Genomic DNA, 13,878 nt, shown 5'->3' on the forward strand with positions numbered 1-13,878 from the left:
AAGTAGAAAATTAAAACATTACAAATTCAGCATTCACACATTCCAACTTTAAGTGAAAAAATCAAAACATTCCAACCGTAAACATCCATACATTCCAACATAAACCCAAGAGGAGGAAATAGGAAGAAAGAAAAAGATTAAAAAACATTGCATAACATCTCATCACCATTAAGCTAAAATGTAAAGCATTCCACAAGTATATCAAAGCTTACAACAAAAAGTTCTTAGGTATCTGGATTAGGACTTAACTCTATAAATAGCGAGAAAATATGACGATATCAAAATACAGATATAATTAGCAAGAGCGACAAAATATGACGATATCAAGATACATATATAATTAGCAAGAGCACATGAGTAATGAAAATGTTTTTAAATAAGCAGATCGTCAAATAGCCTCTCCTCGATCAGTCACATTTAAAATATTACATTGCCATTATATTTGATCTAGCTTAAAATGTATACCAATCTAAAAATCAAGTTAATGTTATTTTTCACTAAATTCCCATGCTCCTGATCATATCATTCATCATCTATTCTCATCCTATTTCCATGTTGGCTTCTAGCATCATTCTTCATCTATTCTCATAATTCTTGAGAAAGGTAATAATCATTGAGTTGCATATAGTCAGTCTCTAATATATGCTGCAAACAATGCATTCACAAGTGCCAGTTCTGAAATGAATGTTAGGCCCTGTGTACTCAGTCTGTAACCTCCACTAAATGGAGTGTGGGTGGTGGTCTTTTCTGTTTAGTCTTTGGGATTGTGATTTCAAGAATACCATCATCCATACTGGCATGTGTTTGCTCAATATCGCCATTGTCAGGTAGTAAGAATCTTCTCACGTATTCCGCCTTCCACCACTCTCCACAACCATCTTGCCGGTTATTCTGATTCCATTGACCGCTGATCTTCAAGACGCGTCCATTCTCCACAGTAACATTAACGTCATCTTTCTTTAGCCCTGCAAATATCCTAAAAAATTAAGGAATGTGCAATAAGCTAATCTACAATGGAGATAAACATAGGCTGATAAACATTAATAATAGTGACTATGATAATGTGAAAATCTCATATGAATCACATTGCTAAGGTAAACCCTATATTATAACATAAAGCTAGTATATATATAGAGTAATGTATATTTGTTAATATACTAATGTATAATATTCCTGAACTAATCATATATTTATATATCCCATCCCAACCAGCAATCAATCTATTGGAAAATTTGTATTTAGGTTTTGTTAAATCCCTTATCAATAAACAATTCAAGTAGTACAAGATTCCTGAAGTAATCATATATTTATATATCCCACCCCAACCAGCAATCAATCTATTAGAAAATTTGTATTTAGGTTTTGTTAAATCCCTTATCAATAAACAATTCAAGTAGTACAAGATTGAAAGGGCGTCGAAACAATATACCAGGGAGATCAGCGCGCATAAATATGCGATCATCTGTTTGGGACCAATCGACTCTTGACTTGGACAAAGACGCAGTGTCTCTGGGCCAAATGGTATATGGCGTGTAATTCCAAAGAGGGAATGGATCGGAGGGATCCGTGAATCTCCCGAACAGGAAGGGATTGAATAAGTAACCAGACCTGAAATACGTATCCAACACATCCCTTCTTAACGAGAAGAATGAGTTGAATGATGCTTCAGTCAGAGGTTCTTTCCGCCTCTCCGCTCCGCTGCAGCGACTCCCACTAGGCTGAGCCATTACTGTACGAAAAACTGTCGTGTAGCTTGATCTCAGCTCAATTCTTCAAATACTCACTGAAATAAAAACAAACTATTGAATAAACAACATTGCATAACTACATGTATATATAAGCAGACTTGCAGTATAATTGAAGTAAGAATTTTGAAAAGAATGCCATGGATTCTGCATTCTCTGTCTGCACGCCTGTAGAAAAGAGGAAGTGAAAGAAAAAGCCATGGACGGCCTCGAATTTTTAGTTCCACTAAAAATAAAAGGGGTATCATCAACTCATATTATTCCTTTCTTACCCTACGGACAGCTTCGAATGCACGAGTTCTAGTCAATTCCAGTTCAGATCTCAGTTCAATTCTTCAGAGACCCACTGAAATAGACATTAGTCATTCAGTAAACAACATTGCGTTAGTACATGTATATATACAGAGACTTGCAGCGAAGTTGAAGCATTTTAGAATGCTACGGAATCTTCATTCTCTGTGTACACGCGTCGATAAAAGAGGAAGTGAAAGAAAGAGCTATGGGCGGCCATGAATTTTAGTACGATTTAAAAAAGGAAAGGTATCGTCAATTCCTGTTAATCCTTTTGTGCACTATCGACTACTTTGAAGGCACGGCTTATATCAACGAACCTTTCGGTCAGAGCTCAGAGGAATATTGGGAGTTTACAAGCAAGTGAACAAGAACTTTGTTGACATACCTTGAACGCTTTGGCCCAAATCAACATCAATAATTCTCAGGGACGGGGCAGATGACTGTCTTCAATCAATTTCAACGGTGGTCCTTGGAAGTTCAATGCAATCCATTTTATTCTTAACGGTGGTATCAGCATCGAATTTATAATCCTCGTTCCAATAAGTGCATGCAAAACTTTTATTATGGATTTTAGGTGGTTATGGGACATCTCTTTTCCTCGTGTCTAGTAAAATATTCCATTCCCCACCACAAAGCATTCCACTCTATATTTATAAATAAAATGGTTCTCTTTAGTTTAATGGTCGCTATGCCTTTCGTGTTGTGTTGGTTTGTATACGATGTTTTTGTCGCCTAATTCGTGGGATACTTTTGGAATTTGTTTGGTTTTCCATGTGCATTGTATATATCAAAACATTTGAAATTATGTTTTGTGAACTATTTTAAGATTGGTTTGTGGTCGTTATTTATGTATAGGTCAAGTAAGATAATATGTGTCATGTTTTTGTTTGAATTATTAGAGTAAAATATATCAAGATTTCCCAACTAGATTAAGGGGTAAATATATTTCAAATAAATCCATATTGCAAATCTCATTGAACTATACACAATATACAATATCATATACTCTAGAGAATTGAATCGCTAAAAGGAAGAAGAAAATCTTAATAGAATGTGAACAAAGCATGTTAAAAAGTACAAATCTTACCAATTCTTTTTTGTTTGAAGTTGTTAACATTGTTGTTTAGTCCTTTTAAAGCACTTCATGGTTATAAACCAATAGTAAACCATCCGAGAATATTTGGAAGCAAAATGTTCTCTTATGTTCCAAAAGAACATAGGAGGAAACATGATGCAAATGATATCAAATGTATTTTCATAGTTTACTGTTTTGATCATAAAACTTATAAGTTGTTTGATCCTTACGGACATAAAAAATTTGCAAGCAAAGATGAGCTATTTCATTAGCTTGTAGATGAAGGCTATAAAGAGGATATGTATCATGCATGTCACATTCTTTATGACTAGATGATTTAAAAGAAGAAGCATATGATAGGCAGGAAAAGAAAGATGAGGAAGAATGCAGTGACATGGACATCTCGAGCAACCACAACACACCAAGAGGAAGAGATGATTTAATGCAAATTAGGAGAATAGATGAAAGCAATGAATTACCAAGAAGGTCATCTCATCAAACTCAACCACTTATAATATTTAAATATTATGGCTAAATGACTAGGCTAGTGAATTCCATAGAACCTTTGAATTTCAAAGAAGCAAATGAGTATAAAGAGTGGAGAGATGCAATGAAGGAAGAATATCAGTCCATAGTGAAGAATGATACTTAGGAATTAACAAAATTCCCTGAAAATAAAGTACCCGTAAGAGCTAAATGGTTGTTGAAACCCAAATGTAATGTTGACAGAAGTATATATAAGTGTAAGGCCAAGTTAGTTGCAAAAGGATATTCACAGAAAGGGGGAATTGATTATGGAGAAACTTTTGCACCTGCAACCAAGTTAAATACAATTAGATTTATGATTTCTTTATCTACAAAACATAAATCTAAACTACATCACCTATATGTTAAGTCTTCCTTTTTGAATAGGGTAATAAAAGAATAAGATTATCATCTTCAACAAGAAGGGTTTCTTAAAAAGGGTAAAGAGAACATTTTTTGCAAGTTAAAGAAAACTTTATATGGATTAAAACATGCACCAAGGTCTTGGTATGTGAAGATTGATTCTTTCTTTCTTCAGAAAGGTTTATGAAAAGAAAAGGTTACACTAACTTGTACAACAAGTCATATAAAAGGAGGCATGCTATTATGATTTCCCTATATGTTGATGATATTATTATAAAAATCAATGATTCTAAGTTGATTGATGAAGTTAAAGGACAACTTTCATAGATGTTTGAAATGAAAGAACTTGGTGAATTGCATTAATGTTTAGGTATTGAAATATGGAGAGAAGCTATTCAGAAATTTGTTACATAGAGTAAATATACTAGCGAGCTACTCAAATTATTCAAAATGGACCAATGTATGGAATTATCAAGACCATTAAAATAGAATGCCAAAATCTACTGTAATGATGGGATAAGAGAGGTGGACAATACTTTTTACTTTGTGTCATCAACTAGTGGGATGTCTAAACTATATCACTATAGCCAATCTAGATATAGCATATCCAATTCATAGCCAAACCTCTTTAAAGCCATTGGAAAAAAATAATGTGAGTCCTTCGATATCTAAAAGGAACTGTTAACTTTGGTATTAAATATAATAATGCTTTTAATATTGAGCTAGAAGACTAATTTCATTGACATTGGGCCAAAAATCCCGATGACATAAGATCAACCTCACGATATTCATTCAACCTTGGATTTGGGATTGTAGCATGGAGCATTAAGAAACAACCAACTATTTCTTTTTCATCAATTGAAGCTAAGTACGAAGCTTTGTGTAGTGCTATGTGTGAAGCAGTTTTGTGAAGGAAAGTTCTTGAAGATGCGGGAGGAGTACAAAAATGCTAACGATTATTATGTTTGACAATTAAAACACCATCAAGTTATCCAAAAATCATGTGTACCATGCAATATCTAAACATATTGAGACACATTATCATTTTTCGTGGAAAATATGTAGTCCAAGGAAATTGGTTTAGTTTATTGTAATATTAATGAAAAAGTGGCTAACATATTTACAAAGCCTCTTGGATAGGAAAAATTTGAAGTACATTGGAATCAATTGGGTGTGTTAGAAAACGCATTTCTCCATTAACAAGGAGTATGAGAATAATAGCGGATAAATCAAGAAGATTTGCCTAGTAATATAACTTTCTATTATTTTTTGGGTTGTTTGCCTGATCAGTCCTTGATTAGTTTTTAGATCCTATATTTTAGGAATCTGTTCAACTACATTAAAATACTATATATGTAAGTGATTGAATGCATGTGAATGATGCATCCTCCAATGTGAGTGATTGTGTCACTAGTGGGTTGCAACCCTTCTTCACATTTTGTCTTCCATTTTCTGAGCTGAATTATTTTGAGTTTGGCTTCTGATTGTTATATGTGTGTTGTTATATGGTATAGTGATATGTATCATTACCTAGCGCATTAATCTTCATTTTTAGTTGTTATTTATGTAATGTTACATATTTGGCATATATCATGCCCTTTTATGGGTGCTAGCATAATTGTTATTGTGAGGTTTAACTTCCCCTTGATTTGGAGTGACCATTGGGTCAAGTTGGAATTATGGTGCAACAAATTATGCAACATCATCCTCCCATTCTTACAATGACATATTTAACTTGTTTTTATTATTATAAGTTTTGAAGTTATTCTATAAGTCGTCTACAAGGAAATATCTAAATTGTAAGTGTGTTAGCATTGTTGATGTGATGTTTAGATTATGTTGGCTTTGGGGTTTACATTTTTAGGTGTGTGTGATAACCTCCAAACCTTGTTGAATTTTGTGTTAATGTTATAGGTCACATTTTGATGTTTTAAAAGTTGATTTTGGAGTGTAACTTTAGGTTGTTTTAGATATTATTTGAAACTAACTTTGAGGTGTAAGTATTTAAATTAATGTGATAAGAACTTTTTAATTTGAATTATTTTTAGCATGTAGTTATTATCCATGTAATATTACATGTTATCTTGCTATAATAATATATCTAAATTATATAGGTTAATATCATAATCATTGATTTGTTAAATAAGTTGATTTTAATATAGATATCCAAAATTGATGTAATAACTTCATCTTTCACTACAATAATAATTTCGTTGATAATTTTCATATCATGCTTTATAATTTGATTTTATTTGTAATTAATTTTTATGTAATATTATAACCTATTCATATATAATGTAAATATCTATATTGGAATTTTGTTCTATATAAATATTTCTATATTTTTCACATATAATTAATTATTATTATTTTTAAATTTTAAAGTTGATATCTTTGAATGTTAAGGAGCGTGAATAGGTAGGGTTTCGAAGGGTCTCCACGACTCTACCCTGACATCCATGCTAGAGTATTACCAAACAAAGGACAAAAAAATGACCTATGGCGCACTGCTAAGGGAATAATGAGTGAAATGACAAGGAGGAGAGATCCTCTCCTATAGGAACATTGTAGCAAGAGAATCAAGCCAACATGGAGAAAATGGCGGCAATGGCGAAAGAGGGAAAGGAATACCAGTCTTGGGAGCTAAATAGAAAGTGGGTTTGGGAGGAAAATTCCTGCCAAGAGATACCAAAAAACCAAGATTCATTATCCTGAACAACAAAATGGAGGAACATCAAAAGTACATGAAGGACCATGCCCTAATATGCATGTTCCTCAGGGCATGGCTGATGGAGAAAGAGTTGATTAAATGGATCCAGCAATGATGACAGTCGAAAGGCCACATCGATCTCAAGCTTAGGGCAAAAGGATTCTTCACAGTGATCTTCTCAAATATGGGAGACAAAGAGAGGGTTTTCAAGGATGGACCATATTTCTTCAACAATGTAGGAATTTTCATTAGACATTGGAAAGAATGCTACAACCCAGATCAGGAAAAACTCATGACCACCCCAATCTAGGTCCGGCTATTTGACTTACCAATGGACTTCTGGGATCCTGAGATCTTAGAAGGTATCGGGAAATTGATTGGAACCTTTGGTAAAGTAGTACACTCGACAAGAAAAGGTAGATACACTTCCTATGCTCGGATCTGCATTTATATGAATATCACGGAGCCACTCCTAGACTATATAGAGCTGGAATATCACGATGAGATCTAGCTGCAACCTTTAGACTATGAGCACATACCTTTTAGGTGTCGCTGATGCCATGAATATGACCACTTGTTTTGGGCATGTCTCCTTAACCAAAAGGAGAATGTCACTACAAAATAAAGGAATGACGAATTGATGACAAAGGAAGATCGTGAAGGGTTCCAGGAGGTGTAACAAAGAACACAAAACTAGAGATAGTCAGGAAACCATAAAGAAAACCAAATCGAGAAAGACCGTAGACCCCAGAATCACTTTTCAGTGCTAGAGGAGGATGACATGGGAGAGCACATGCTGGATAGCACTCGAGAAATGGAAGGAAAAAAAGACAAAGATTGGCGGGTAACAAAATAAAGAAGCTGGAAACAGAACTAGGTGAAGGAACGACAGACAACATGCAAATGGTGGAACAAAAACTAATGGAGATTGATAACCAGAAAGAGGACCTAAGCGCTGAAGAGAAAGTCATGAAGCAACTTCTACAAGAATGGATACTTCTGGATGAAAGGTTCATCTCGAAAGACCAGAAGCAAATCTATAAGGATACCTTCCAATAATATAAAGACAAACATGGATCAGCAATAATAAGCCAAATAGAACATTTAGGGTCCGAAGCCAACCAAGGGAAAGAGGTGGGAACACAAGGAAAAGGGGGAGAAAAAGAGGAAGGAGAACGATGAACGAATCCATCCAGATGGTTGGGCAGTTGCTAGTGAATTTGGGAAGAGTAGTCCCATTGTCAGAAGTTTTTCATCAACCCTTAAATTTGTTGAAATGATTATTACAACCTGGAACATTAGAGGCCTCAATAGTAGAGGCAAGCAGAGATACCTTAAGGAGAGATTGAAAAAAGTTAAGCCCAGTATTGTGATAGTACAGGAAACTAAAATAAGTGAAAGAAAATTGAAAGAAATTTTGGAGAATTTAAGCTTGAGTATCAGATCATGGCTCGGGATGCTAATTGAAATGCAGGGGGGCTGACAATTCTATGGAACCTAGAGGAAGTCTAGTTCGAAGACTGGGTGATCTCACCGTGAATTCTCACAGGTAAATTTTAGAATATAGGATCCAATGAATGGGTCTTATTTACAGGGGTATACAGGTCTCATATCCTTGGGGAAAGAGGAGCATTCTTACAAAAGCTAGTAAACTTAAAGAATATTTACCCAAAGTAATTGTGGATAGTGGGATGGGACTTTAACATGATTACAACCCTAGCAAAAAAAGGGGAAGGGTGAGAAGGGTATATGCAGATATGGAAACCTTCAGCAAAACCATAAGAAATTTACGCCTAGTGGATATGCCCACAATCAATGGCATTCACACTTGGAACAACATAAAAGGAGGGGCACATCAAATAGCATGCAAATTGGATAGGTTCATAATCTTGGAGCAGTTGATAAGCTGATATATTTTCATGGAAGCCTCAATCCTCCCATGCATGGGGTCAGACCACTGGCCCATAAGACTAGAAGTGGACCTAAAAGCAATACCCAAGAATTGCCCTTTCAGGTTTGAATCCTTCTGGCTCAGAGACACGAGCCTCCTCAAAAGAATAGATGAATAGTGGACACAAACTCAATAGTAGGGAAAAAATAATATGCATACCTTCCAACTGAAGCTTAAAGAGCTAAAGAAGAAGCTCAGGAAGTGGAACAAAGAAGAATTTGGACACATTATCAAGGATCAGAATGAGATAAACAAACATATGGCGAAAGTCCAACAACAAATCATCCAGGAGGGGAGGTCTGATGAGTTGGTCCAAGAAGAAGGACTACTGATAAACAAGATGGAGGAAAGAAGAAAGTAGGAAGAGATCCTCTGGAAGCAGAAATCTAGGGTCCAGTGGCTACAGGAAGGAGAACAAAATACAAGATTCTTCCACAAAGCCATGGTGCATCATCGACAACACAACAAAATATACTCCTTAAAGGATGAGGAAGGACAATGAAAAAGTTCAACATGAAGAAATGGAAGAACTCCTGGTCAATCACTTCAAAGACCTTCTCTCGGAAGGCCCTGAGAATAGAATGGAAGCCATTCAAAGAATCATGCAGCACATACCCAACCTGGTAACTTGAGACCAAAACATGACCCTGATGCATGCTGCCACCCTAGAAGAAGTGGAAGAGATAGTCCAAAGAATGCAAAATAATAAAGCCCCTAGACTTGATGGGTTCACCACAGAATTCTATCAAGCCACTTGGAAATTCATGGGGAAAGAGATCCTAGAGGTTGTAGAGGAATCTCGATGCAACCAAAAGTTATGTCCCAGTCTAAATTCTACTTTTATAGCTTTGATTCCTAAAACTGCGAAGTCTAAAGACACCCAGGGATTCCAGCCCATAGCCTTATGTAATGTAATTTACAATATTATTTCTACTCTTATTGTAAAACGCCTGAAATCTCTCCTGCCCAACCTTATCTCACCTGAGAAAATAGGATTTGTTGAAGGCCGACAAATCCTGGATGGCTTCATCACGTCCTAGGAGGTAGTCCACTCTCTCAAGACCCAAAAGATCCTGGTATGATGATAAAGTTAGATTTATCCAAGGCATATGACAGACTTAGCTGGGGGTATCTATCGAGTATTCTCTGAGCCTATGGCTTTTCCCAAAGATGGATAAATTGGATCCTAACCATGATATCCTCCTTGGTTGTCTCTATCATACTGAATGGGACTCCTACCTCGACTTTCAATCCTACCCAGGGCCTTTGGCAAGGGGATCCTATATCACCCTTCTTGTTTATCGTTATAGCGGAAGGCCATGGACGATTCATTAAACATGAAGTTCATGAATCCTGACTGCAAGGCATAAGTATTTGGGGTAACAACCTGCCCATCACCCATCAACAATTTGTTGATGACATTATGCTATTCTGTTAGGTCTCCTTGAAGGAATCTCGTCGTATCAGAGAAATCCTTAACACCTTTACGGGAGCATCTCGAACTATGATAAATAATGAAAAAATTTACATCTTTTTCTTCAATACCCAAGGGAATGTTAAGAACTATCTTACCAGAATCCTCAGGTTTATTACTGGAACTCTACCGTCAAAATACCTAGGCATGCCCCTTTCTGATACCCCTTTAAGAAATTCTTGCTCGCAAAACATCCTCCAAAATTTACAAGGAAAGCTCAATTGTTGGGATTTCAGATTCCTTAACTTAGCTAGAAGAACAATTCTTCTCAAAATCATACTACAGTTGATCCCCATATACCAACTCTCAAGAATGGTTGCCCCCAAACGAGCATGCTCCAAAATGGTGGATATATTCAAAAAATTCTTATGGGGAGGAGCACAACAAATCGGGAAATGGGCTTTGGTATTGTAGCAAGGATTGACCAAGAAGAAATTGGATGATAGGATAGGACTTAGAGATCCCTACATCATGAACCAAACAATGAGAGAAAAACTTTGGTGGAGATGGATGGGAGGGGGAACTGATCTATGGAAGAAAATATGGACAAGGAAATACAATATGCTTGAGAGAATGGATGATATCCTGAGATATCAAGATCCCCCAAAAGGATCGGCGATGTGGAATTTGGCAACCCATAATAGGTACCTCATTAGCCAACATGTCTTCTAGGAGATCCGTAATGGAGAAACAACAATATTCAAAACTGACTCATGGAATTAAAGAGAAAAAATTATAGAGGGGTAGGAGCTTAGGGACATATATCATTAGACTAAGGACAAGAATAGGCATGTGGTGGAACAATTCTGGAAAGAATACCAAGGAATGGGAAGTTGGAGGAGGTGGAAAACAAAGGAAGATTAAGATTATGAAATAGAAACAGAACAATGGAATGCTTTTGACAAAGAATTGAGGACAAGACAGCTAACGATCCGATAGGACCATGATATGTTGAGATGGGGACATATCACTAAAGGCACCTTCACTATAAACGAAGCCTATGACATCCAAGTAAGAAAAGATCAAGATAGGCAAGACGTAATATGGAAAAATATCTAGAAGGGAGGACGGTAGCCTAAGGTAACCCAATTCCTTTGGATGGTTTGTAAAGGGTGTATCTTGACTTGGGACCAATTGCAAAAAGGAGGATTCCAGGGGCCTTCCTTCTGTTGGCTATGCCATCAACATAGAGAAGACATAGAGCATATCCTCAACACATGCCCATTTACGGTGCAAAAGTGGAGGCAAATGCAAGGAGTTTTTGGTAGAATGGACAGAGACCAAAAAAACATAAAAGGAACAATTTTACTATGACAAAACCACATCTAATCCAAGCCAGTAGTAAAACGAGCTTGGAATCTGGCCCTTAGGATTCAGCCTCTAGGCGATCTGGAAGGAACGAAACCATAAAATCTTTAGGAATGAAACAAATTCACTTGAGAATGTTTTGGAAGGTGTAGTGCATAATATTAGGGAAACAATTCTTGCCAAGTCATGGCACCAAGAAGACTGACAAGTACCCCCCCAAGAAGATCATATCTTGCAGAAAATCAATCTAGCCCCAGGAATGATTTCTACCTCGGCATGGAAGACAAATAGGGTAGGTCTGACATCCCAATCCCATTATACTCCAGTGGGAGAAGGCTTTATGAAACTAAATTTTTATGGGGCATCCAAAGGGAACCTAGGAGAAGCAGGGCTAGGGGGCCTCTTCTGGGACCGCCAGGCTAATACTAAGCTTGTTTATGCTAAAAGTTGTGGGATAAAAAGTAGTAATGAGGCAGAGTTTGCTGTAGTGCAACAAGGTCTCCTAATTGCTATCAAACTAGGGTACTGAAACTTAGAAGTGGAAGGGGATTCAAGCCTGGTCATAAATACGGTGGAAAAACTAAACAATGGCACTAAGTGGGATAAGCTAAGCTAGAGTTGGAGGACAACAAGACTCATCCAAGAGATAGGGGAGATCATCCCCAAATTTGATTACATCCAGGTCAGACACGTTAGGAGGGAAGGAAACAAAGGGGCTAACTTCTTGGCTAACTAGGGGTGTAATCATCAACAGGAAAGGTTAGAAAAATAGTGGCCAGTCCAACCCTGGGATGTAAACTTCAATCCTCTGGAGCTAATCCTGGATCAGGACTACAAACAGGGTCGAGAAAGTAGAGTCCAAGCAACTCATGATCCTGATCGGGATGTGGACAACAACTGGGACAAAAAGGGTATAGTAATGAAGGGTACCTGGGCACTTAATACCACTGCCCCCAACATGCTGAAGGCAGGGGGTGCGGTGACCCTTGGCATGATTGCATCCTGGGGAGGTGGGAAGGTTACGGGACTAGAAGCATGGCAGGGTATAATGGAGGGAGAGACAATTCGACATGAATTCTTAACGCAATATCTTGCAAAGAAAGGTGGTGTCTCTGAGATGGTGGAGAACATTGGAACGTGAAGGACTAGGGCTGTCAACAAACACCTGCGGACTTTAGGTATGTTATTCAGCTCCACCTCAAAACTATAATTATGGTATTGTTGGGGTTTAGCTGGGGTGCAAGGGGTTCTATCTGGGGGATAGGAAATTATTTGTGGCAATGGAGTGGGAAATTGCTCGCCATGGCCTGGTTCTGCGTCTTTACCTTATTTCAATGGGTGAAACCCATGACGGCTAGGCAGAAAATTGCTTGTTGTTAGGATGGAAAGATTTGCGCTCAATAAAAAAGGGTGGGGGGAAGTTGGAGTGTCGCAAAGTAATGAAAGAGGGGCAATTGAGCATAGATTGGGGCAGGGGAAAGTAGTTGGTAGGAGGCTTGGGATTGGAGTCATACCCGCGATCATAAAGAAAGCGTTGGGATACCTAGAACCCATGTTAGAGTGATGTCAAGGCCATAAAATCTGGGTGGAGACACAATTGGGGGGCACCAAGAGGAAAAAGCTCTAAGGCTGAGGCAAAGGGGGAAAGGTACCTTATCTATAGCTGGCATATAACAAAATGCAAGGGGGGTCTGCAAGCTCGGCATGGGCATGGGTTGGTAGACCTGCATACAAATGAGAGAAATGGAGAGGGGGGAAAGGGCGCTTCAAGGGGTTGGGGCCAAGGCCTCTCCATTGGGGGTTCCGAGCTCCGACCCACCCTTGCATGAATGTGGGTGTAGAAATGGCAGAGAGGAGAAGCAAGGCAAGAGGTACCCGATTGCAAGCAACAATGAATGGGTGAGGTGGTGCATAATTTCAATTCTGTATTTAAATCTAACTTATTGTGGATGTCATCAGTGCTCATGACAATAGGTTATGGCTCGTGCTGCGTGAGGCCATGGGCGTGGTAGTAGAGGCTCGACACCTAGGAAAGATAAGGGGTTGAGCATGTCGAAGCCACACCAAGACAGAAAATAAGTAGAACATCTCATAACAGAGGCGGCAGAGGCTTACCGAGAGGGGATAGATGTGGGCATCCAAAAATTGTTGGAAGAATGGGAAGAGGAAGTGAAACAAGGCAGTGAGACAGAGGAAGAGATGGACAATTGGAGGACCTTAGTCCCGGATCTGGGAAACACCCACAGAAGAATCACTCAGTTCAAGAAAACTCTATACTTGTATTGGCTAATGAAGAGTTTATTAGGCAAGGCTATGGAGTAGATCTTAGTGGGAATAGTGGTGACACTACAGGGAATGTCAAACTAGAAGAAGGATATTGAGGAAATCCTATTTCAGCTGCATAAACAGGATATTAGGCTGGATATAATTGAC

At 37.8% G+C, this 13,878-nt stretch overlaps 1 protein-coding gene across 1 annotated transcript; it reads right to left on the reverse strand.

The window, feature by feature from the left end:
• Positions 1–396: 396 nt before the first annotated feature.
• On the reverse strand, positions 397–2,134 carry LOC149194829 (16.9 kDa class I heat shock protein 3-like). The gene is made up of 3 exons (XM_089407925.1): positions 2,018–2,134; positions 1,430–1,783; positions 397–965 (listed from the first exon to the last, which is right to left on the reverse strand). Exons 2-3 carry the CDS (start codon positions 1,725–1,727, stop codon positions 703–705), a joined length of 561 nt encoding a protein of 186 aa, XP_089264051.1. The 5' UTR covers positions 1,728–1,783; positions 2,018–2,134; the 3' UTR covers positions 397–702.
• Between the last annotated feature and the right edge of the window lie 11,744 nt (positions 2,135–13,878).

Source organism: Pinus tabuliformis, chromosome 2_2 (assembly GCF_031772625.1).
Source record: "Pinus tabuliformis cultivar Carrire ecotype Pingquan chromosome 2_2, CPIR1, whole genome shotgun sequence".
NCBI lineage: Eukaryota > Viridiplantae > Streptophyta > Pinopsida > Pinales > Pinaceae > Pinus > Pinus tabuliformis.

Coding starts and splice junctions, on each gene's coding strand:
- LOC149194829 (XM_089407925.1), bottom strand. CDS start 1,727: ATGGCTCAGCCTAGTGGGAGTCGCTGCAGCGGAGCGGAGAGGCGGAAA. Junction 966..1,429: donor TATGCGCGCTGATCTCCCTG/GTATATTGTTTC, acceptor GGATATTTGCAG/GGCTAAAGAAAGATGACGTT.